Raw genomic sequence first — 26,717 nt, 5'->3', positions numbered from 1 at the left:
TCTATCGTCTGATCTATTTCTGCTGTTCCTTAGAAACAACATTCAGTGTAAACTGGACAACCTTGGACAACTTTGTGTTGACAGCCCATGGGAACTTCATGGAGCCTTGTGAACCCTCTGCTGGTGTATGGGATTAGTAAAGCTCAGCATAATTTTGAAATCCTAGTTTCAGACTGGACTCCAAAATGTCTGGTCCAGAAGTGAGCACATCGCTAGCTCAGCCACACTGGGCCCTTGCACTGGAGAGAATTCTGAACTCGTATGATTTGGGGAACCGAAAACAACCTCATGTTTCTTCTTTAACTCTGAATTTTGTGCATTATTAAAAAAGGAACTTCAATATGAATAAAATTTCATTTAACACAAAAGGCTTATTTTTATTCTTTTGGCACAGCTATGATGTAATATCTTTGTATTTCTTTTGTTTCTGCTCATCAGTAATTCATAAATGTAACTATTCCTTCTTCTTTAGATTAAAAAAAAAAAGCTATTTAGAAACTACACAGACTGGTGAAGGACCCTCCTTAACTCTCCAGGGTATAAAGGGACATTTACATTGCAGTCTTTTGAATGTCAATACCTTTCATTATAGGTTTACTCCAAGAAAGGCATCACTGTTTAAAGGATTAATTGTGCATTTGTATGTTTTGTCTGCTAGCTGAAGGCATTGCCTAGATCAAGACAAAACTAGTTGTGCAGAGCTGACTGGTTTGACAAAGTTTTAGCTTTGTATTTCTGTGTTAAGGCAAGGTCTTAAGTCAAGGTAGTACAAAGAAATTTCCTTCTTCACCCGTTATTTGCTTTAGTGATTCTATCAGAAAAGCATTGGGTACTTTTCTCCATTTTAAATTTTGTCCTCTGACTCAGAGAAATACTTTCATGTTCAACACAAAAGTGATACATTTTAGAATACTATGCTCAAAAAGAGAAAAGAGATGATACACAATTTTACTTAACAGGTAACTAATGAGCTTCCCTTTGGAAAGAACAGAATTGTTCCAACTCCGACCAATATTGGACCAAAACAAATACTACTTTGTTCTTTAACAAGGCTGACAATCAGATAGTTGTACCAAATTGGTCTTTAGTCTGAAACTGAGACTGCTATATAAACAATAATTAGATGTGAGTTTTTGTAACATTTCCCATTGGATGAACTCAGAGAAATATAGAAATATTGAACATCACATTGCCCACAAGGCAAATGAACAGAACAAGAAAAAAAGGTAGGTGTTAAACATAGTCCGTTCTAATTCACATGGTGTAAAAAAAAAATCTGCTGCAAAGATGGAAGACAAATTGCCCTCTGAATTTTCATGGTAAAACAAGCATCTTCTCCGAACTTTTGATCAACCGTTCCTCCTTAAGGCAGAGAACATTCCTTGGTATTATAATGGTGGAACAAGTTCTTTGCTGAACTTCAGAGAAATCTGGGTTTCTTTTTTAAATTATTTGCTTTCTTTGTTCCCTTTTCACTTGATTTTCCTTATAATGCACAGTTACATAAATAAAAATGGCTCATCTGTTAGTTGAGTCAGGAGATGGGGAGTAAATTGACAAGTTCATGAAAAAAACCCACAGTATCTGCACTTTGTTCAAAAGTGCTTTTGTAGCAGTTAGAAAGAACAGAAAGGAGGAATTGATTGTATGTATGTGTGTAGGTGGTAGAACTATTTTTAGATAGAGGTGAGAGGCTAGAAGCCTGTCAAAAAACTGAGAATAGGAGCAGAGTAGACAGTAGATGCCCCAGGAGATGTACTTTGTATCAGACAAATTGAACCATTTTTAAAAATAAACTGTGAAGTCGTATTTGAAGCTACTGTGAAATAAAAATATTTTCTATTTATATCAGAATTGTTTCCTTAATTAAGTGCAATTCTTTCTCTAAATTCAGAATGGTTTCTCTATTGCATATCACTATCTAGGTTATAATATAAAACAGAGGGAAAAAGTCACTGAAAAAAAGGAACGAAAAACAAATGAGAAAGCAAAATGAGTAAGGTGGATACTTGCAACATCTGTCTGCTAGACGCGAGAAAGCTTTTGGTGTTTGCCTTTTCAGTCGGTTCTGAAAGAAAGAATCAACATACCTCATAACAAGATTAGTCTGTTTGGTAAGTGGGGGGGAGGGGAGATAAACAATGAATTAACAACCTGGACTTAATAATGATCACAATTTAGGCAGCACATTTTTATTACTTGCCTAACATCAATTCTGGCATTATGAATAACAGGATGGCAACGCATCTTAGACATGCATTTCAAATGAGTCAGAATATCACACTCATCTAGATTACTGCAGCTGAGGTGTACAATAATGGACAGCTGAACTTGTAGAAATTTGAATTAGAGGACTCATAGGGGAAAAAAATGGCAAAAAAGTAAAATGGGATTTTGCCCTTCCAATTTAATGGACTCAGGTTTTTATACATGTGAACCTGATATTTCTAAATTTTGAATCTAAGGTGAATAAGTATCCTTTCCATGTCCAATTCAAATGCCAGATATTCAATTTTCCAAGACTGGATTTTCACAACTATGAAATTTGTTTCCAAAGGATTTTGTGTTTTATGAAAGATTGCAAGTATTGGGTCAACCTTTTCTCCATGATTGGTGCCATTTATAATGTTACTTTCTTATGTGGCTTCTCTTGCACTCCTCTATGGCTGCCTGTTTTCCCAGAACTCGTAGGAGCTTAATTATCTTTGAAGACAATTCCCTTTTGGCAAACACAGTTGAATGTGGACAATGGTTTTGAAAGATATGAGGTGACAGGACAGAGAGACTCAAATCAAACACTGACTTTCAACGTGGAATCAGTCTGCAAAGACAGAGATTCAGTACATTCAGTATGTGAGTTATAATATAGAAATATTCAGAATGCAATAGATGCAAGAACTAGAGACTCCTGTAGTTTCTCCCACAACTCACTTATACTGTGTACAGCATTTGTATTTAGTGATTCTTTTGATCTGAAATTCATGAGGTCACTCCATGTACTGGATCTTTTCAGCTAAAGTACATATATAGTCCTATCTGAGGTGTCAGTACAATAGCCATCCTGCGCTAGCACATCTCCAGGAAAAGCAAGTCACGATGAATAAATGTTCTGAACTCTCTTTTTACTCCAGTGAAATTATAGGGCTATTTTTCACAGGCAGAATGTGTAACAGATGCTAAAAGTGGAATTTGTGCTGGACAGTTCATTTGTAATACAGTAGTATGGAATCTTTCATGACTGTACTTGGGCAGGGACTCAAAATTACATATCTCCTGGCACCTTCAGCTCTGTTATGCATGTCAACAGTATGTGGGAGCATCAGTTCAACACTGACTCAGAGGGAAGAGTGCCTCACACTGAATCATTAATGCCATATCCTGCAGCACCCTAGTGAAGCCTTAGCAGTAAGGAAGGATAATGACAGTGTGGTTACTGTGACTGATTTTTGAGATGCTTTTATGTATACCTCAGGCATATCAGTAGATAAATTGCAGTGAGCTTGAATAGAGTAGGCCGTGCATGCGCCTCAGTGCCGCCAGGTCGGGCCGCTTGCGCCCTCACCACCCCATCTCTTAGGGTCACCCATGCTTTCAAGGCAGCCTTTGCAACCACGAGGACTAGATACTATTTTTTAAGGAGAAAGATAAGATTACTTAAAACTCGAGTGCTTCCAGCCTGGATCGCTGACTGATGTAATTGGAGATACCAGGCCGGCTGGCTCTGAATAACGACTACGACTATGGCTACTCTTTTCTGGTCAGATCATTTAAGGGGCAGAGACTTCCTTTCCACCTGTTCTTTCCACGAGGTACGGACAGGGCTGGCTACCTCGCACGGCCACCCGAGCCAGCAGCTGCCGGCGGCGGCCCCGAATCGCCTCAGGAGGCGGAGGCGCGACCGGGGCCAGAAGGCCGGGACAGCCCGTGCGCGCTCCGACCTCGGGCCCTCAGCGACACCGCTGGGGCCGGACTCGGCGCCGCCACTGGGGCACGCGGACCGGTTGCGGCCGGTGCCTCCCGCCCCGCGCAGGCCCGGCCGCCGCCCGCTCCGGTCCGGTCCGGTCCGGTCCGGTCCGAGCCGGTCCTAGCGCCGCCGCGGGGCGCCCAGCACCCCCCGGCCGCTCCCGCCGCCACGGCCCTAGCGCCCGCCGCCTGGCGCACACCCCCCCGCGACACACCCCCGCCTGGCCTGGTCCGGCCTGGCCCCGCCCCGCGCCCGGCACGTGACGCGGGAGCGGTGACGCCGCCGTGCCCTGGGGCTGACACTCCGGCGGGCGGGCGGAGGGGCCGCGAGGGAGCTGCTGTCGCCGCCACAACCGCCAGCGCCGCCGCAGCGGGGAGCGGGCCCGGCGCGGCGCCGAGGCAGGTGAGGGGGCGGGGGAGCGCGGGCCGCCGCCGGGGCGGCCGGGCCGGGTAGGGTAGGGTAGGGTAGGGTAGGGTGGCCGTGAGGCGGGCGGAGGGCACGTCCGCGGCCGCCCGCCCCCGCCCCGCCCGCTCTCTGACGGCTCGGGCTCGAGCTCGGGCTCGGGCTCGGTGCGGCGCTGCCCCGGGCGGGTGGGGAGCCAGTGGCGCTGCCCCCCCTCCCCCCACCGCCGGGGAGCGCCGCCCCGGGGTGCGGGCGGCGCGGCGCGGCGCGGCTCGACCCTCCGCCGCCGCGGGCAGCGGGCAGGGGCCGCGGGCAGGCGAGCGGCCCCGCGTTGCCAGGGGCGCCGGAAGCCGCGGGCTCGGCGGGCCGCGCGCCGCCGCCTTCACCTGCCGGCTTGGCGCGGCTCGGCGCGGCGGCGAACAAAGGGCCCCGCGGCGCCCCCGGCCCCGCCGGTTTGGCGTTTCGGTGCCCTGTGGGTACGTCGCAGGCGGCGGCGGTGCGTGCCGGGCCCCGGCGAGCAGGTTCGGATCTGCTGAGCTATTTATGGCTGGTCGGTCGAGTCAACAACTTAACAAAAGCGCCCGGCGCGACGGAGCCAGTGGTGGCTGGGGTCTCCGTAAGCTCGTTAAGGTGCTGAGAGCTGTAGCGTGGCTTTAAGAGGTGCCCTGACAGTTGTTTAAAATACATCACTTATTCAGGGCTCTGAGTCAGTAGGCAATTATTAAATGGTTACTTATTATGCCTTTAATTTTTAAGGAAGTCAGAGCTCTGGGAGTCTAGTGTTTGAAACAGTACTTGATCTCAATAGTGCTTGTTTCTGAGGAAAGGGTAAAGGATTCGGCTTGTTTTCAAAGGTTTACGAGTTGCCTGTGTTTTGTTTATATTTGTTGTTTGCATTTGCCTCTGATATTTTTTTAAATGACTCTTGCTTAAAAATGATTGCTGTGAAATCTTAAGTCGATGTCTCTTGTGCAATTTCAGCATATGAAGAACTTGGCTTTGTGATACTCTGTGATAAGAGAGAGTGGGTTTCTGCATATATTAGATGAGTGTTACAAGTGCTACTCCAAGCTTGCATACTTAAAAACCTACACTTTGCAGATGTTTTCACAGGCACTAGTTCAGTGAGGGTTGGTTGTCACTGACTGAATTGAAAATTTGGCTGAAAAGTTAGTTCTGCTAGATAAAGAATGGTGCCCATTTGGAAGAAAGGTATAAATAGGGTCAAACTCTGACTGAAAACCAAGATTTTTGTGGGATCAGTCTCCCAAGAAATGGGCATGCACTGTATCTCCTTGACAAAACTGACTGTGGAGGACAAAATCATGAATCTAGTCAGCTGCAGCCAAAGTATTTTATGTGGCCTGAATTGATAAGAATTCATCCTAATTTAGCTTCAGTAATTGAGTTTATTTCTGTATCAGCATCATGGAAGGGTTCATTTCAGTAATGGGTGAAGTTTGATACTGAAAATGGAAAAAGATTACACAAGTCAACTGCTGCTGCTTTGTAGGCCATCATGAACAAGGTCACAGGAAGAATTTTAAGGAGATCAGTTGAAATCCTCAATTTTCTTCTGTAACTTATCACTTGTATTGTGAAGCAAATAAAATTCCATAGCCGTGGAGATTAAGGTTTTTCTGAGAGGGAAATAAAAGAACTAGAAAAAGACTTCCTTGCAAAGTTTTAATAATCTGGTCTGGAAGATCAGAAAAAAAATATTCTGTGTATGATAACTTCAAAAGAGAGGTATGAAACATCTGTTGTGTACGTGCTGCATTTGGTTTGTTTGTTTTTTGTTTTGTTTTGGTCCGAGTTCTAGGAGGATGCTGAAGTTAGGCATGACTGTAAAATATATAAATATTTTATGTATAATATGTGTGTATGTTAGGACCATGCTGCTTTCAAGACCATTTGAATGGGCTTTAAGATCAATTTAGCAAGCATTTTTCTGCAGTTATGGTTGAGTACTTTAAATAGGTGAATATGTTACTATAGGGTTACTCTGGACTAGAAAAGGCCTACTTCTAAACAAATATAAAGATATCCAAAACAAACCAGTCTAAGAATGTTTGAAGATGTCATTGCAGTAGTTCAGGCTTGATTAGAAAAGATCCCACTTTGTTTAGCAATATGTAAAATCTCTCTAGTGTCAAGTGCTACCATGCAAAATAGAACTTTGTCTTTATTCCCTCTTTGAGCGTTTAATTCCCCCTGGCCAGAGATCTTGGGCGAGAGCGGGAGGGTATGTTCCCGGGAAGGCGCAGAGCTGTGCTGCGCTGCTGTCGGGGTGCAGGCCCCGCTGCGGGGGCCGGGCGGCCGGAGGGCAGGGGAGCAGCAGCACCCTCCAGGTAGGGCTGGGAGGCGGAAGGGAAGGGAGGAGCCGACCTCTGTAAATACCAAGCATTGCCAGTTTTACTCAGTCTGAGCTGAGTAAGAGTTGGGAACGGCTCCCATCGGAAATTGGAGCCTGAAGAAATCTATGCCTGAATACCTAGTGAAAGATCTTTTAACAGCTTGTTTCTTTAGTGTAGGGAGAACAGTTGGGTGCTGGCTTGCAGCTGGTTTCTTAGTTAGATGATGAGCAGCCAATGCCACGTATATAATCACAAGTGTGCTTTCTCTCTGTGTGCGCAAATGCTCTGCGAAATGGTGGAATGCATTTCCGTGTGGGGATGTAGTCCACCCTAAATGAGTTACCTGTAGCATTCAGGTTTTACTTTAGTGAAAGACAAGTGTGGCTTGAGTCTGATTTTTTTGGTGTTCATGATATGTTTTCCTATGTGTTTGTTAGTGGGTCTTTTCATAATTATTAATCTCTTAATCAGGTAAGAGAATTCAAAGACTCTATTTAAGGTGTTAAAGCTTACAGATGTCCTCTGTGGAAGCAAATAACTTTGTTTCATACTTACCATTTTCTAATTAAGGTTCTTGAACCTTCTTTCCTGAAGTGGGTGTCGTCTTGCATTACAAGTAATGGAACAGGAAAAAATACTGTGAGGTGACAAAGTCTGTCCCACAGTATCACTTCAGTTGTTGACCAGGGGTGCAATAAAGTCATATGCTCCATGTGTCAATACTGTGCGCTTGCTTCTAATCGTTCTGCGCCCTTTACAGCAGCGGTCTGGCCAAGGCTGCGATGCCTCTTTAGCCCAAGTTCACAAGATGGGTGCTTGGACCCTTGAAAGAGCATTATAAGTAGCTGTCCGCTGGGGTACAGGTAGGGTACAGGAAGTCTGTCTTCTGTGGTAGAAGAAATAAAAATAACATTAAAAAAAAAACCTTACTGCATTTGAGTCTGTGAAATCAAGACTAGGGTAGTTGTTTGTAGACTTGTGGAGTTAAGCTGATATTAAGAAATCTCACCGAGTACTGAGCCTCTCTTGAAACAACATTAAGCGTGCATGTCTATGTGTATAATTATATGTAATGATTGTTTTTTTTCCTCTCTCTCCCTCACTGAATAGATATATGGAGTAGGCAAAAGAGAAATGAAAAAAATCCAAGCTTTTAAATCCCTGGTAGCCCTGTGGGAAAACATAGGCTGATGTTTTTTCTCTGGTTTCTGTATGGGACAAGGGAAAACTCTGTGAGTGAGTCCTCTTACCTTTTCATTTCAAACACAGCAGAGCTTAGTGGTAGACTGTAACTCGGAAACACTTGCATTTTTCTGGTGTATGACCTTGAGGCTGTGAAAGGGATTGGTAACAGTTCTGAAGGTGTTGGGATGACTCAGATTTAGTGGCAAGAAAAAATAGCATTTGAATGAGACAGCTTCCAAAACTAGGATAATAGTGAGAATGGCTACAATTTGTATATGTTTACCTTCTGTTACAGTTGCTAAACAATTGTAGATCTATGTAAAACAGCAGGTAAGCTAGTTATTTTGTACTAATACTGTAAATAGACTATAAATATTTAAATGTCTAGCTTTATGGCAGAGAGAGTAAAACAGACAGTCCTAGTATTTTTTTTCTACTCTTCTGTGTTTCTTTTGTTTTTGTTGTAGCCAGCTTTGCTTGGATGTGGTACTATCTTCTTTCTGCCTAGGCCTCCAATAAAGTCTGATCTTGTGATTCCATGTGGAGTCTTGGAAACAATTACAGCTTTAAAGCTACCTGTAGGAATTGCTTTCTGGATGTAAAACAAGATGGACTGGAGGGGAGGGGAGGGAAGACCATTTAAACACAGGTGATTCTTTTAAGGCTGTGTTCTTCAGCTTTTTAGTTTTTTCTTTTCCTAGTGATTTAAATGGGAAATGTATTGTATTCCAGAATCAGACCAAATAGCAGAAGTGGTCAAAGAAAAATGGAATAAATATTACAGAAAGGAGTTTCTGCTTCAATTCTCCATAGAAGTCTTTTTTTATCACTAAGTGACTGTTTCTGCAGTTAGGCCCTAGTATGGTAGCTGAGTTCACCTGCATCTCTGTGCCTGCATGGAATAGCATTAGTTCCACTGTGTTGCAGGATGAGCTCTGCAGATCTCATCATAAAGTCTGAACTTGCAGAACTGCAGGTTTCTAAATTATTTGCCTTATTCATGAGAAAAACTTTTTTTTTTTTAGATGTATTTGTTAATCTTTCTAAAATTAGCCACGGCAGCATTTCTATCTGAAAATTCTGTCTGAATCTTCCACTCTATGAATCTTCCACTCTTACTTACATGCTTGATTTTTCAAGAGTAAGAAATCAGATCTTTCTTGTTAACTTGTTATGTAGTGTTCAGTGTAAGTTGTTAATATTCGTTCTTACCAACTCATGAATTGCGCCTTTGATGCTATATGATTGAACAGAGAACACTTGGAGTTCATGGATGGGAATACAGTTGTTATCGGGACTATGAGATGCTAAAAGTTCTTTCCAAAATTTTCATTTATTATCCTTTCAATCTATTTATTGTCCATTTTTGGTTTTGGTTCTTATTCCTGTTTCATTATGTTTTGGTTTTAAGTTTGTTTGTTTTTAAGCTCTTCTAACTTTTGGTTAGTTTGGATTTTCTGTGAGGTAAATATCTTTAAAAGTGCTTTTAAAAGCAAAATAAATGGTAGCATTTAGACCACTAAAATCAAAGCATCTCGGAAACTCTAAATATTTTTATTTAATACTGCCATGGTTATAGGTAAAATTCGCTTAAATTGCAGTTATGCTAGCAATTTAAATAAATAACAAGTAATTATACTACCAGTTTTAAAGACTGTTTGGATGCAGAGGCAGTGTAATCTGTATCCAGAGACAGAGTAGGTTGCGTTGTTCCCTAGTGAACAGCTTCTTCTGTCAGGGGAAGGTTGGCAGGTTTTGGAGAGCATGCCGCACGCCTGTGACAAGGACTGCTAGCCCACGCCGAACTGATGACTGGGGTGTAACATTGCAGGGAGAATTGTAAGGATTTCTGAGCACTCTGAAGGACTCTTGAACAGAAAGAGGATTCGAAATAAGCAAACAATAGTCCTCTCCTTTTAAATATTTCTTCACGTGTTAGTGTTCTGCTTTTTAAGCAAAATTAAGCCTGTATGTAAGCAAGAGATTGACTCAACTGTTCCCCCGGAGCTGTCCCTCACCCTCCCCAAGCCCCCAAACATGATCAACTTTGCTTAGTAAGAAAAGCAACAGGTTTAATGGGTAACTGGAAGATAGCAAGAAGTTTGTGTGCATATGAGGGTTAAATTTGTTACCAAGTTTCGCTACTGGTTTTCTGGTTCAAGGCTGAGAAAGGTGTCTGAAAATCTTGCAATTTTTTGTTAATTTATTAGTCTGATGTCGACATAAATTGAATATGTAGTGGTACTTTTGAAACTATTTTCCTCTGAAGTGCTCTTAGACAATTATTTCATTACATGTATATATCTCTTTTTCTTACAGCTCTGATTAAAAGCAGGAAAAAACTACTTCCCAAACAGAATGCGGCTTACCTTTTGCCTGAAAAGGTGAAATCTTTCAAACAGAAATGGCTGACAAAGGTGTGAAGATACTTCCAGTACAAGTGTACATTGAAGTGGAGTATGACTATGAATATGAGACCAAGGACAAGAAAATTGTGATTAAACAAGGGGAGAAATACATCTTGGTGAAAAAGACTAACGATGATTGGTGGCAAGTCAAAAGGGACGAGAATTCCAAACCCTTTTATGTGCCAGCGCAGTATGTGAAGGAAATAACACGAAAAGCACTGATGCCACCTGTTAAGCAAGCAGGTATGCTGCCAAATAGTGCATTGAAGTTGACACATGGATTACAGAGATCAACAGAAAATGTGAATAAGTTACCAGAGCTTTCTAGTTTTGGAAAATCTTCTCCAGTTCAAGTGTCTTGCTTAGTTCGAGATGCCAATCAAAATCTGGGACCAAACAATAGCCCCAGTCAAACTCTTGGTTTGAGTCTGGACCTTACTCAAAATAATGGAAAACTTAACAATGAATTGCAGTCTCCCAAGATTTCCAATCAGTATAGAGCCCTCTCTGTGGGCCATTTCCCGTGTCCAGAGTTCTTGGAAATAGAGAAAACTAGCTTCTTGCATGAACAATCTTGTGATTCTGCAGGAGAAGGCTCAGAAAAAATCCATCAAGATTCTGAATCTGGGGATGAACTCAGTAGTAGCTCCACTGAGCAAGTGCAGGTAAGCTAAAAAATGATCTCTGTAGATTTGTGGAGTTTTCTGTTTTTTCTTTCAAGTATTACTGTAATTATTTTCCTACTGTTTTGATTTTTCTTCCTAATAAATTAAGATTTTTTTAAAAAGTATATTCAAGTAAAAAGTCTTGCCTCCTGATTATTCAAATTTAAAGAATTGATGTGCATCTCTTACTTGCAAAAATAGTTTGATTAATTTGATTTACATTATCCTGTGATTTAATGTTATATGAATATTTCTGTTAAATTTTTTTCTTTATTAAGATTGTTTTGAGGTGACCTTGAATTTAGGTAGTACAGTGATTCTCTTCCAGAGTCAGGGAGCCTACTGCTGTAACTTCTTGTTTCAAAGTCCAACAAGCCTAGAAACTAGAGGAAGATAATGGTGCCAGTTACAGTAGTCAGCTTTTTCTAAGTATGTGTACAGACAGTCCTATGAGCTGTAAATTAATGTATTAGTGAATTTAATAGTTTAAAAATGGTACATTTAGCTTTTGTATGGAATTTAATTTCCAGCTTTATTTTTTTGTAGACTCTTATTGTAATGAGTCAGCCTTGCTAATTCTGCTTCCTACAACTTTACTCTGGATAAAACTCAAACATGAGTTTTCATTAATTAGCATGGAAGAATCTCAAGAATGATATACTCCCTCCTTAGGCTAAAACTGAGCATTGATGTCCTTTTTACTTAGGAAAATGGTTGAAAAAAAAATTTTTTTTAATTATGTTTTAAATCAACCCCCCCCCCCCCAAAAAAAAACCAAACCTTGCCAGCATCTGCTCAGAATATGAAAGGATCTCACTTTAAGTGTCATATTCAAGTAAAAGTTGATTTTAGCTTTAGCAATAAAAATCTTATCATGGAGAGCTGTGGACTGATACCAGTTTGCTAATAAGACACCACTAAGACGATGCTGCTTAGTTAACATGAGTGCATATGGGAAAGATGGAATGGATGATTTATGTAGTCTTCAACTGTGTTAGCTCATATATGTACATACATACATATATATGTTAATTATACATATTAATCAACACTCAGAATTTTTTTTTATCTCACTATACTCTGAGTGAACTCATTTATATTATGCATATCAATCACTTGGAATTTTTTTTTTTATATATCTTATTGTACTGTTGACCTCTTTCTTGAAATTCTGAGTTTTTCTAGGTACAGGACTTAATGCCTCTAATATTAGTTAACTTTTATGACAAATTTAATTTCACTTATGCTTTTTTCCCCCCTCAAATAATAAGGAGTAAATAGGATTGCTGTATTTAATTCCTCCATTTCTTAATACTTATCTAATGTGAGGATTGATCAATTTTCTTTTACTTTCTCTACAGCAGTGTCCTAGCTCACTATAGTTGGTTTGAGCCACTTAAAACTTGTAAGGATAAAATATTTGTTTGATATTTACTTTAGAGGCATGTCTGTTAGCCCATCTACTGTTCTAGTAACTATTTGCCAAATTAGTGAGAGCATTTCTTTATATCCTGCTTTGAATAGTTTACCATACTTACATTTATATTGCATGTCAAGTCCATTCCTTTTGCTGTATTGAATATAACTTGATGTGTCACCTTCTGTATTTAAAGTAGATGAAATTAATGTTGCATGAGTGTGTTTTGGGAAACAATAATGAATATATGGCCTGTGGTTTAGTCTCCAGGTGACTTTGTCAATATTGGTATCAGACTTACTATTTTCAACTTTTTGTCCCAATTAACTGACTCAACACCAAAACCTATTTATAAGTTTGGATTTGAGTGGGGCAGATAGGCACATATACTTACAGACTTCACTGTATTAGGCAAGGTCTGAAGATGTAACATTTTTAGGATCCATACTTTTAAGCTTTGAGGAAAATTCCCATTTCATCTACGGAAAAAACATGGCCTTGTTTTACTAATGTTGCTGTGAAACTATTGCTGTTTTTCGTCTTGGACAGTAAGAGTGTGGATGCTCAATATGTTTTGCAGTTGTCTTATTTTAAAACTCCAAAGTAACTTAATTTCATCATGTGGAATCACAGCCTTTTTAAACACAATTAAAATATGAGACATTTAGTAGCCATAGTGTTTAAAGCAGTAGTAGCACTGATGTCACTGTTAGTTCAGTCTACATATTATGAGTGCCAGTCTTCTCCACTGGAACAGCCCCATGTTTTTTATAACTCTTTCAATAATGAGCATTGTTTAGCAGAAATCAGCTGTGCAGAAATTAATGGCTTAGAAAGCTGTTTTTATTGCTCTGTCTGTAGTGAGAACATCAAGTTCCAGGCATTCACACACAAACACAACTTTCACTTTGCAGGACAAGCTGACTGTGGATCTCCATCCTCTCTGCCTGTTGCGGAATTTAGTTTTATGCAGTCTGTGTCATAAAAAACTTCAAGTTACAATGAGATTTGAATAGTATTTTGTCTTAGATTTGTAAGAGTGGAGGCTAGAATGGCCGTAATATGTTTGTGTAGATGAAATTTTCTGCCTACATGAACTCATGGTTTAAGCTATCTGGATTGACAGGCAGTTAGTGTTGATGCAGGACAGAGCAGATATAGAGGTAGACTGAGAGTTAAGGAGCCTGTTTTTTGTATTTGTGTCTTTTTGGAGAAGGAGACTTTAAATCGAATGAGCTCCATGGCTCTGTTTCCAGACAGCTGTAGAATTAAGGGATGGATTAGTCTGAGATGATAATACTCATCCTTAGTCCAGCCTTCAGTGTTTTTTGTCTGTATCCTGAGTACAAATATATGAGATGCAAAGGAGTGCTTGTATTATGAGAAGATCATTCTAGGAAATGGTTACATTATTCTCTGAAAATTATTTTACAACTCTTTTCCAAGATTAAAGTGCAGCTTCTGTAGCTGGACAGTCTCCAGCTCAGAGGTTTGTTGGCTGTGGAAATGCTGGAGGAGCCACGTTCTCCAATGTACTGCACAAAGAAAGGGATTTTTTTTTTTTCTTAAGCAGCTGAAATCTTGCATGAAATGAAGGATAGAGAGGTGACAGTGTGAGAGCAAAAGAATTTGCTGATGAAGATATGAGCAAATGACCTGGTCAAGAGAACAGAAATGGGTATGAATGCTCGTGCTCTTTTATGCAGAGAAATACCAACAACTGGGTGCAACTCTGATGCATAAAGTGTTCTAAGAATCAGATGATTGCTTACGGACTTGAATCGTAGGAGGGATAGAGATAATTAGAGGAAGTAGGGCTTGGGCAGAAACAAATTCCAATTTAACCAGATTTAAATTAATAGCAATCCATTCTGGTGGAGATGGTAGCTGCAAGTAGAACTGGATTTGAATGGACTGGATCAGGAGTGCACAAATAGGCTTGAGAATCACTGCTTATAGTGCTTGAAGCTGTAAGAATTAATGACATTACTCAAAATTTTAGGAAAATGGTATCAGTTGTGAGAAGGGCAGAAAATACTCCTCAGAGGGGCTAACATTAGGATAGAAGGAAGTTGAGAGGAGAGTTTTGTAGCTGAGGTTGGACAATACTTGAGAAGCAGCTGGGAGGTTACGGTGATATGGAGTCCTGAGTAATTGTTCTGGAGAAATAATTCTATATTTAGGCATACCTAATTTCTCAGGAAAGAAGAATTGAAGCAAAACTGGGAGAAATTAAAAATGGTCTTGAAAAGGAACTTTGCTCAGTGATTGCAGGTAAAACTCTATTAATTTTTTTGAGAGAGGATATGCAGGGAGAAAGAGTTGGATAAGTTTGGAAGTCATGCCAAGAGGAGAGAGAGAGAGAATGGTGTGGTCTCACATCCTCTCACAAGAGAATGTAAGAATGGTACTGCAGGACAGATAAAATAGTTAACAGACAGGCATTAGAATCTGCTTTCAGCAATGCTAATGCATAACTTACCTAAAATACTTTGTTTCAGGTGAGGATGAGTGTTCCCTCCTCTTCTGTCATAAAAGACATGGAATATATAACATTTTAAAATATTTGCACTGACTTAATATTACTATTTTATGCTTATTAAAAAGATACTGCTAACAGCAGGCTGCTTTTAATCATTGTAAACATAGACAGTGACCTGTTTGCAAAGATTGTTCTTTCATCCTCTTTAGTAATTGACTATTGCATAAACTGTGAAGCACTGAAGGGGATTATCACGAGGATGACTGTTTTGCTTTGATTAATTCTGAGTAGTAAAGATCCTACAAATGGAGCTCTTTCTCTTTTACCTTTGCAGTTTCTCTGGGAATTGCTATAACTTTGTTTTTGCTCAGCTTAAAAAAAAAAAAAAAAAAAAAAAAAAAGTGTTGTGTTTCTATAGAAAGTGTGAGAGTGCTTCTTCTGCAGATCTTGGCATTCTTGGCTTTGTCTTGCCATTTAGTTGATACCTAACACTAATGATTTTCCACCAGTCATTTTTGTTGGTCAGATATGAACCCTCTAAATAACTACTGGTTTTGTAGGCCCCAGATTTAATTTGCTTCTATTATAAGAAATGTGCTGCTTTTTTTTTTAAACTTTAATTCTTATGCTTTATAAAAGATTTATGCTTAATGAAACTGAACATGTTTGCAGACTTGTGGGAGTATGTATAATGTAATATTTTAAAAAGATGGTACTTAAAACCTCATTTAATCTCTTAACTTTTTAAAATCAGCATTAGAATAACTATGTTAAATGCTGAAATAGGCCCATTATAATGAGGTGAAGAACACTTCATAACTTTTGATGACAGGAACTAAAAGCTCTATAATTTAAGGAATTTTGTAAAGCACTAACACTAAGGTCATTCCCCCCCCCCCCCCGCCCCCACCAACTGCTGGTAGAACCCTAATCAACCCGAAATATTTTCTGAATTGTATTGGGAACTCTGAATGCTATCTCTCCAGAACCTTTCAGGAATGGTGTGTGTGTGTGTGTGTGGGGGGGGGGTTCTTTCTTTCTTTTTTCTTACTCTGTGCTAGCAGGTCTGGATAATTTGAATTTGCAAGAGTGCTGTTTTTGATCAGATCTGAATATTTTTAATGTGGAACAACTATGTAAGTCAGCTAGCAGATAACTGTCCCTCTATGTCAGGATGAGTAATTCTGGAACTAGGTGCCCTAAAATGAGAAAACTTGATGTCCCACTAACCTTGCCTGTAGCCCGTATGCTCCTCTGAACTTCCCTGCTGCAAATAGCTTGTCCTCCTTTTCAAAAAACAAGTATTATTGCCACAAGACATTTGTGGAAAAATCATAATCTGGGAGAAAAATGTGTTTTAGTTGGCAGGCTTGTTCTAATACTGACACAAAAGCTGGTGTCTGAATGTTCAGCTGCGTAAGACGCAAATCTGCTTGGTATATGCAGTTTTGTCTTATGAATTCAGATTTGGAACACAGGTCTAGAGCACTGTTAAAATTCTGCAAGTGCCAACACAGTTTTCTGACTTTCCACCCCTATTTACCTTAATTTCATGCAGAAAATGATGAAGTGGAACTTCCAGAACATCAGCTTCCATTCATAAATGCTTTAAACTTATGCTTTTGATCCTGGTAGAACTCTTTAACAGCTCAAATGAAGCTCAAGTTGCACTGCTTAAGGAATAATAGTCATAATATGGAATTAAGGTTTCTGATTTTCACCCAGAAAAGTGTCATTTCTAGTGTGCAATATGAGTTTTAGTGCCTGCTGTCCCACCTGCCTTTTCTTTAGGTAGTACAGAATACCACCCTTAGCATTAATAATAGCAGCATGTTTATGGAAGGCAGAGTAAATGCTTAAATAGAAAAGCAGCGCTAGGAAAGCGAGCTGATATTTTGGCTGACGGCTGCCTAAATTAAAGAAGTTGGAAATACTGGAGATTTCTTCATGCGCAGCTCTTCTGTCAGTTTTAACTTGAGAACCTGCAGACATAGGATGAACTCTAACCTGCTTTGTAATAAACACACACACTGCTGGAAAATATGGGATCATATCTTGTTCTTATGCGTTACGTAACTGTGAACGTAAACAATTATATTCTGTATCATTTAACCTAGTTACTATCTAGGCAGTTGTTTAGTATTGCAGTGCTTGTGTATTAAACAAGTATGCTGTTAATTTGTAGAATGTTAGAGAAAGTATCACTTGTTTCACTTCAGTGCGGCAGAATGATGGGGAACGTATGACTGGACAGAGTAAAATGCACAACGCTTCTTTCAGATAGGCTGTTCTCTCTGGAATAGTAGAGACATTTGTGTTTAAAAAAGGAAAATAAAATCTGTGCATATCTAGTGCCCAAACAGCTGCTATTTCTCTGATGTGTCTTGTTGGATATGTTTAATAAAAATAACATGATCAGAGAAAGGCGTTTTGTTCCTGCGTAGGTTTTATTTTGATGCTGAATTTGTTGACGGAGTCTTTTTCCAATATAGTGAGAATTGATGATGATCAAGAGTTTCAGAAGACTTCTGTGATGGTGAGTGATTGGGAAATACCGTGGTAGATTATACTCACCAATTTTGAATTTAGTCGCTCTTTATATAATGCAATTGATGGCTTCTGAGCTGGTTCTCAAGAAAGATCTTGACTTTTTACTAAATTGCTTTATGAAAAAGTGTCAGATTAACGCAAAGAAGCAGTCAAACAAACAAAGAGAATGTTGGTAGTAGGAAACAGAGCAAAACAAAAATGCAGAACTTTGCAACTAATCCCATGGTATTTCTGTGTTTTAAATACTGTGTGCAGTTTTTGGCCCCCCTCATCTTGCGAAGTTGGGGGGGGGGGGAAAAGAAGCTCTCGCAGAGCCGAAAATAGCATAGAGAAGGGTGAAAAGTATGAACAGAGGCATAGAACAGTGCCTGTGTGAAGAGAAGCAGCTCTTCAGGTTGGAAAACACAGGAGTGAAATGGAAATGTGACTGACTTTGAAGAAGCTGAATATAGTGTGATTGTTCATGGTATCTTTCAATACAATAACTGCAGCTTATGAAATGAAATTAATGTGGTGGCAGCAAACAAAAAAGGAAATTCTTCATACAACATTTATGTAACACTTGGCTAAGCTCTGGAAATTACAACCACTGGAAATTGTGAATGTTAAAAGCTCACCTGCGTTAAAGGATTGATTTCATACTTTCGTGGAAGAAAAATCTATCAAGGGCTATCAAGAAGAGAACCCTTTCCTGTGGCTTAGCTGACACTTGAGCTATGATCAACTGAGACTAAGAATACATTTGGGATGTCAGTGCAGGCCTCCCATGCCTCCCTGGCAACTGCAATTGATGGATGTTTGGTCCTTCTTATTCCTTAACCTAGTGCCTTTCACAGTTGTGTCCCTGGTATCAGAAAGATAAGGGAGTGTAGGAAAAGCATTAATTCTTGAAAATTTGGTAGATGTCAAAGGCTTTGAATAAGAACCATGCAAAAAACTTTCACTCTGGTGGATGCACAGTTAGTACTGCATACAGAAAACTCCTAATTAAGTAGGTAGTATATTGTAAGTATTGCTACTGAAATGGCTAAGAATGTTGAGAAGTAAAATAACCTCATTTTTGATACTTTATTTTCTTTCTCTAGTTTTTTTTCCCTCCTTGCTCTGTCTTTTCTGTTGTAAACTCTTCAGAGATTGAGAGCATCATTGAGAACAACGATGTTCTGAAGACTGGCATAGGTATTCTGCTAAGCAAAGTCTATGTTTTGATGAATTCCAGTTCTCCTTCTGATAAAACAGTTTTGTAAATGAAAGCCAGCAGTTGAGGAACTGTCTGAATGGGCTGGGTTTATTGCTTTAAGTTGTTTTTTGATGTTGTTATCTGGCTTCAATTTCTGATTGTAATCAAAGTTCACGATTAGAATTTACTGACGCCTCTCTTTAATCTTACATATGACTTTTTTGAATTTAATTGACGCAGTTTTAATTGTTCCTCTTTTAAATGGTTTGCCTGAGGCTTTTGGGTGATCTTCAGATCATCCAGTTAAATTAAGTAGCTTCCCTGTATTCCATTAAGCTCACCACTGAAAAGTGGAGTTTTATGTATGTTTTTAGTGGTGGCCAGTATAAGCAGTTGTCATCTTTCTTTTACTTTCCTGTGTTCTCTTTCAGCTGCAGCACTTTGCTGCTCTAGTCGCCACATGACTCTACAAATATTTATTGCCAGTATAGCACTGAGGAGGAATGGTGCTGGCTTAAGCAGTGTTGTGACCAAGTATGTAAATACTGGTGCAGTAATAGCAAAGGCCATACTCCTTTAGAACAAATTGAATAGATATAAATAGTCAAGTGCAAAGCTCTGCAAATCTCACAGGTGGAAGGACACACTTGCCTTTTTAGTATCACTTATATGATGAGACTTCTGCTACAAATGTGCTAATGTATAGAAACACTCTGACAAAACATTATGTCTGATTTAAAAAAAAAAAGTGTTTACCAAAAAAAAAAAGTTTGCTTACTCTCAGCTGGTTGTTCAGCATATGTAATAGTGTTGTGTACACATATTTCTTTTCTAAATAGCCCGATAAATTGCCAGGGTGGTGTTTAGAAATGATTTGTGCGACAACAGAAACTTTACACCATGTTGCTTTTAGTCATTGTTTGTTCTTTAAGAATTCAGGAAGATATTTTTTGATAAGTTATTTTAGAAGAAACTTTGATCTATGGGAAAGTGTTGTAATGCTTAGAAAAAATGAGGTTCTTGAGTAATTACTCGACTATTTTTCCCACTGAAATTGAATAAAGGTGTCCCCCCCCCTTTCCCCCCCCCCCCCCACTGCTGAGGGTCTGTCAATACATTTAGCACTGTCCATATCAATTCCTGGTTATCTGCATCCAGTTCAAAGAGCTAATTGGTATCTGTGTCATGCATAATTGCATAGTGCTTTTAGATGCAGGGGAATATATTTGTATGTGTGTGTATGTACGTGCGTGTGTGTGTATTTGTTTTCTTGTATTTTTGAGCAAAACATAACTGCTTTGTAACCAGCCTAACCAAGGCTGGCAGTTCTTCTGCTACAGTAGTTCCCTGACTTTTTAGGTTGGGAGTCACTCTTCTGTTCCTTGGTAGCAATTTGATCCTCATTTGCACCCCCCAAAATGTTCGAGGTGCACTCCTGCACAGTGACTTCCTGAGATATAACCATCAGTATCTGATGTATTGCGGGGGAAGAGGGGGGCTAGGGGGTGAAGGACATGTGTCCTGGCTGAGGTCTTATCTGTCCTTATCCTCCTTCTCAGGTGGTCTGTTCTAACTCTTAATGGTATCTTCATGCTATCCTAAGGCCCTGTACTCCTTGCACCATATCCCTTGTTACTTCTTAATCTCCATTTCCCTGCCTACACAGATATCCCAGAGGGTTTCAACGCTTCTCCCAGCCTGGCTCTGTGGCTGCCTTGCTTTAGCCAGGGAGCTTGAGCCTGAGCTCCCCCGCAAGAGGAAGCGAGGCCCTGCCAGCGGCCCTGCCGTCGCCCTGCATTTTCCTTCCAGCCCCTTCGCTCGCTCGCTCTCAGCTCAGCTGCTCGTACCTGTGCCGGCGGCAGATCCTGATTAGTGATCCATTGCTACCTTCACAGTTATGAACTGCCACTGTTGGCTTACTTGCTTTCTTTCCTCTTGTCTTGGCCAACTCAGAGGGCCACGTTCCTGGTACTCTTCCATGCCTCTCTCCTTAAGGGACCTGTCTCCGTTCCTCCTCTCCCTGAGTTTGAGAACATTTGTTCTTATAGCAAGGTGTGGGTTGTTATGTACCAAGATAGAAATTTTCCTGTAATTTTGTTATTTACTTTCCAATTAAGTTAACTGTGTGTGTAAAAACTGCACTGCATCCCTCTTCTCTGCTTCATTTTATATAAATGTTGAGAATATGCTCTTAAATTGCTGTTTTAACTATCAGTAGAGGAAAAACTTGGTTTTCCCATGTTCAACTTCTTTTCTTTTATGGAGAAAAAACAGAAAAACCCAAATCCCAACTGCTTTGGTAAAATCTAGCTCTAAACTTTTTCTTCTTTTGTGCTTTGTAAACCTCTGCAGACTCTGCAGGTTTTGTCCAAGCTCATGATTTGATGAAACCCCATATAGCATTTATGAGGGCTGGAGACAGAGTGCGTTCCAGCAGGTTGTCGCAGTTGCATATCTTCAGCACACTTTCTTATTAAAACAAACACAGAACTTTAGGGGGAAACAAGAAGTTACATTGGCAATTTCTTTCCTTGCAATTGATTTCTGAGGAAAGATTTTTTTTCCTCTGGTATTTAGTAGCCAGTGAGAAGGGCCACACCTGGGGTTAACCCTTCCTGTGGCTGTTTGCTCTTTCACTGTCTGTTTCATGACTCCTCCTTGGCTTCTTGTAACAATCTTCAGCTCTGGTAACAAATGTAATCAATATTGATGAGACTTGTTTTTTTTTTTTTTTAAATACTGTATGCTTGGCCAAGGTGATTTCCACTCACTCATTCAGTGAGTGGAAATGATAGAGCAAAATCATGTTGCACTTCTGTGAATTCCTCTGTCTTGCCTAGTGGTCATAACTGTGCTCGGAAAGACGCAGTTAAGTTAAACTAAAACATGTAATGATAAAGCTCCAAGTTCTGCAATGGAAGTCTCATTCTCACTCATCTGTAGCAACTGCGTTACCAGATGGTAGGTCTTCCTTTTGATTAGAAGATTCATCTACCTTTTACCCATTGATCATTTGCTGAAAGGTGCAAAGCTGATGTTGGGTGGTTCTCACTGAACACCACCAGTTGATAATGGCTAACTAGGCAGTCAGCTGGGAATGAGAAGACAAACTGGTCATTGTAGCTTGAAAGACTCTGTTTAAAAGCTGTGTCCACAGTTGGTCTCAAGAATTTCATGTTCTTTTCCTGCTCTCTGCTTTATTTACTCTGAATACTGAATTACAGAAATAACTGTGTTCTTAAAAATGAAAGAAATTCTTGCTAGAGTAAGGAAAATAAAGGGGAAGAAAGTACGGAAATGTGTGGCTGAGTTTCATGTTTTCTGCCCTAAAACTGAGCGCCAACAAACTGTCTGCAAATAGAGAAACAGACTTAAGAAGTACAGTCATAGGGCAATTGCATATATTTTTAGTTGCTGTGGGGGGAAAAAAAAAAGATGCAACCTGGTTTAGATTGCTGTGAGAATTATTGCTGTACTTAGTTCTGCTTCAACTAGTACATACAGCTTGTTGCTGAGTAAAATGATTGCATGTCTCTGGGATTTTGAGATAGTAATCTTTAATAGTACAATTGTGTAGCTCTTCTGCATTTAACAAAAACTGAAAAGTGATCTTAAAAATCTCTGCTAACTTCTTGAAGCTATGTGCTGTGGGTTGGATACATTTCTAATGAAATTTGTCTTACTGTTTTGTACACTTTGCAAAATGGAATCAGAATGTTAAACTCTGAGTTATCGTAGCCTATTCTAGCTCATTTAAAGAGGAGAATTTAAAAAAAAAAAGTAGAAGCTACATAACTTATTTATAGTTTTTTTTGTGTGTGGCCTTAAACAGCTAGTAAAGTTAGTATTCTTACTTTGCTCAAATTTTGATAAAGGATCTCTTATCTAAATGTGCCAACTACTAGCACTTATTTTATTCATCCTATTATGTCTTTAAAATCTTTCAGAATTTGAAACTGAAATCTTGTCTTAAACAGGTGTGTGTATGTCCTGTCTGGCATGAGGCTTGGCTTTGTACCTGATTCTTCATTACCAAAAAAAATGAGTTGCGCATCATGTAATAGTAGATGATGTTTGTCTTAAGTCATAAAATACATATGAGCATGAGGGGTTTTGAGCAGCCTAGCAAAACTTCAAAATTTTGATTGTGCTCTGGAGCAAATCCACTGTGGAAGCAGTGTCTTCTGAATTTAGTAGGACTTGTGGCATTTTGTTCTTCTTCTTCTCTTCAGTTCCATATTTCCATATATTTGAAAACATAAATGACAGATACTAGTATACACAAAATTCTTATGGTTTATTTGAAAATTTTATCATGCAGACTAAAAAGCTGAGCATATGTGTATACTGGAGGTGACAATATAAGTAGCCAGCTTGATGTCCTGTTAAGAGCCCAATTTATAATGGGAATTTAATTTTGAACTGCTTTTCCAGTGAAGCTGTAAACTTTGACACAAGTACCTGACATTTTCCTAATAAACCTCATTAAAGGGGGGTAAGGTCAATTAACAGTGTCTTTTATAACATGAATGTTGGCATCCAAAATCATTAGTGTTTTTCCTGCTCAGAGAGGTTTAAACACAAAATGCAAATCTAAAATGTTGCAAAAAACCAAGGAACATGTGTTGACTTAATTCTAAATGCATAGCTGAGATCATGCTTTTGCCCCGTTTTGCTTGTTGCCTTAAGGTTTCCTTCAGGCAGGATGGTGAATGTCCTGGTCCAAAGCACTGGAAGCCAGTAAGGATGACAAAGAAATGCAGTATCCTGCTGACTCCTTTGAATATTAAGTAGCAATCACTGCTCCAAGTTGTTTCACAAGTGACTTTGTCTTATACCTTCTATAAATCTTGCTGTCTATAATGCAACCCATTGATTATATTCAGTGTTATACAGTGAGAATGTGAGATGATATTGGCTGCAAATGCCGATTTGGTAAAGGATGATCCAGTAAAGGGACTGATATGTGGCAAGCCGTTTTTAAAGACAGGGAGACTTAGCTATTCACTGTTGCTTGAAATTTGCCAGGTAAAAGAGATTTGACTTGAAATACAGATGTTTTAAATAATCTGTTTTAGTAATGAGCTAAACTAATAAGTGGGAGCTTAATATCTAATTTTAGTTTAAACAGTCAAATGATTACCCACATTAATTGAAATCACGTCTATATATGTTAAAAATTATAAATAGTGTGTGCAAATATTTGTTGTATCATATATTGCTCCGGTGATGCTTGGGGGAAGGTTTATGTGGAGAAAAGAGCCTATCAAACGGGCGATCAAAGCCATGCTAAACAGCTTCTTGTCCCAAATCCTTTCTAAGTGAGGATTTTTTTTTCATATTAATGTATTATGCTAAGCACTTCAATAAAGGTATGCTTAGTAGTGACAGAAGTGACATCTTTAATTGATATTTGTAACTTCTTGCTACTACTAGAATTTCATTTCTCTATATGTCAGTATGGCCAAAAGCTAAAAGTGGCATAAAACTTCTGCTTTTGCTCCTAGCCTACTCTGTATGATAAAGCATAAAGTATGCACGTGTGTTTTAGCAGTGTAAAATCTTCCTAGGGCTTTTCTTCCTTGTTCCTCTGAGATGCATGGTGGCTGCATGGCTCATGCTACATTGAGTCTGGTTGAACGGCTTCAGTTGTATGTATTTTTAGGGTTGCTATACTGACTTTGTGCCAGACTGTTTGCTCATCTTTTAACCCCCTGAGTTCAGTGGAATTCTAAAAACACAAATTCTAGTAATTTCATTTACTGTTGTTGAGAAAACATAGGTAATCGCCACATATACTCAGTTGCAACTTCTGTGAAGACAAAAGAATTTGGGGTAATCTTACTTCAAAGCCTATTAAGCTTTACATTTTTAATATAGCTGTGACTGAACAGCAAACTTTTAACAGTCATCAGTCAAAATAAGCTTTATTTAATGACAACGATGTTTCAAAATGCTGTCTGGATAGCTGGCTGATCAAATCGCAGCTCTGTTAATTCTTTTGCTGACCATCATAGGACCTAGAGCCTTGAACTCCTCGAATGCCTGCAGTTGCCAATAGCTACCTTGCTAGAGAAACTCAATGCATATACTGAAAATCTCTTTACAAAAAAGCATGGAAATCAATGGCAAAGCATTTCTGTGAAAATGCTTTTATAAAGCAATTTTAAATACTTTAACATCTTGTTTTTCCTTTCTGTTTTACTCATGGCAAATTATCCCGTTTTCCACAAATAGTAATACTTTAAATATTTTTCACTTGTTCATGATAAGCTCCTTTAGCTAACTCATGAAATAAATGCAACAAAAGTCTAAGGACACATCGTTTACTGTCATATGTAGTAGAAAAATAACATGCTCTTTACCCTCTTATATATTTTTCTTGGAGACTACCAGAAAGTTCAGCTTCCATTTTAACCCATGTGTTTTCTGTAGCTGAACAGCTGCTTTCTGTCAGCTTTAAGAAAAGCTTTAAGTGCTAGGCTTTGCTGTGTACCTCAGTGCAGAAAGTCTGCTGCATACGTATCCTCAAAAGCATTTTTCTCAAGAGCTTGGCGGATGGTGCTGTGATGCTTTATTCTACTTGCCGTTGTGGTGAGAAGGTTCTCCAAAGGTTTGGCCTTGCAGCTGATCCTCTGAATGCTGAGCACAGAGTTACAACCTGCTCGCTCGCGTGGGGGAGGGTGGTGGTTGCGGTAGTGAGTGCTAGGGCACCCGCTTGCTGCTGCTTGCTTAATCAGCATGAAACTATTAGCAAATTCCTGCCATCTCAGCTATAACATACTGCTAATAGGTTTGCTTTATTGCATAGTAAAGTGTAAAAAAAAAAAAAAAAAAAAAAGTCTGGAATGTTTCAGTAATTTTAAGTAGCATAACATTGCACTTAATGAAGTTTGACAGCATTTTCTAAACTCCCTCGCGTAACACACAGGAATGCATTTGTTGTACTCTTGTTACACAAAATGCTGATAACCTACTTGTTTCTTTTTCCAAGGAAAGTTTTTCTTGCATGAAAACTTTCTACATAATTTTAATTTATAATTTATTATGTAAAGTACATTCCTGGCAACATTTTATTTCAGTCCAAAGATTTTTTTAGTAAGGTTTTTCCTACTTTTTTTTTTTCCCCCTGTAGTTTAGGAAATGCTTTGTAATCTGGGATACGTGATGGACGGGGTGTCAGCGTGGCCTTGTTCACTCAGACCCTCAGCAGTAGGTTTCAGGGGGGCTGGTGCCAAGTACCTCAATCCTGCTTTTTCTTTTACTGCTTCTCTGCCTTTTGCTGTAGAGGCAGTATTCGTTTTTATTTTTTGTGGCAGTTTAATCACTTCTTCATTTTACTGATGGATCAGAATGAATCTCCAATATCTAGAGATTTTCATTTTTACTTGTGAATGGTGAAAACTGGTGTTATGTGGCAGAAAGCCAGTTTAACTATGTTACCTGGTTTTATCTCTCTTATTAATTTGTGGAACTAGTCAGTCTCCATAGTCATGGGAGAAACTGGAAGGTCTCTTTGTTTCCCCACTTGCCAGCTTGCTACTGGCTAGACAGTACTGGCGGTCTGTGATGCAGTCAGAAATGTGGCAAAGAATAAAGCTTCCCATTTTTATTGCAGGATCTGATTCCCTCACAGCTGCATTAACTCATTTATCTCTTACAGCTGAGAGTCTTATCTCACTTCTGGAGCCAGGCTTTGAGAGAGATTGTTACAGCTTAAGTCCAGCAGCACTGTTCGTAATCGGGAGGGCCCTGGTTTGCAGGCAGTACCCTAAATGGGGTGACAGGATGTTGCCTTTGGGCACATCGCGAAGAGACACTTTCCGGTTGATCTGACTGCGATAGCTGACCTTTGGAGATGGAGCCTTCACTGAAATATCGAAATACTTGAATCTCTTTGATATTTCTGGCAGGCTGTACCTCTCTTTTACAGATCTTTGTAAGAGATCTTTTTGTAAGAGATCTTCCATCTTATGAAGACTTCGTTTGAGAAGGGCCTGCAAACAAGCAAGAGTATTTCTTTTAAACATTTAACTCAGGTTAGTTGTTGACACTTACCTGAAGGAGTGAAATAAACACAGAAAGCTGGAATAAGACTTATTTTTTT

At 39.5% G+C, this 26,717-nt stretch overlaps 1 protein-coding gene across 8 annotated transcripts in view; it reads left to right on the top strand.

Annotated features, from left to right (window-relative positions):
• The first annotated feature begins 4,279 nt into the window (after positions 1-4,279).
• The window catches only part of ARHGAP12 (Rho GTPase activating protein 12), an 85,289-nt gene continuing 62,851 nt past the window's right edge, over positions 4,280-26,717 (top strand). For 7 of the 8 annotated variants that reach the window (XM_067291864.1, XM_067291863.1, XM_067291862.1 and 4 more), the window contains exons 1-2: positions 4,280-4,362; positions 10,228-10,981. In XM_067291864.1, coding sequence (XP_067147965.1) covers positions 10,313-10,981 — 669 coding nt within the window. In that variant the 5' untranslated portion in view covers positions 4,280-4,362; positions 10,228-10,312. Of the gene's footprint in view, positions 4,363-10,212; positions 10,982-26,717 lie in introns of those variants that run through there. The other variant, XM_067291857.1, reaches the window with a different exon arrangement.

The sequence above is a fragment of the Apteryx mantelli genome, chromosome 2, assembly GCF_036417845.1.
Source record: "Apteryx mantelli isolate bAptMan1 chromosome 2, bAptMan1.hap1, whole genome shotgun sequence".
In the NCBI taxonomy this organism is placed as follows: Eukaryota; Metazoa; Chordata; class Aves; order Apterygiformes; family Apterygidae; genus Apteryx; species Apteryx mantelli.
Note: the sequence above shows the minus strand (reverse complement) of the source record. Positions and strands in the feature narration are given on the sequence as shown.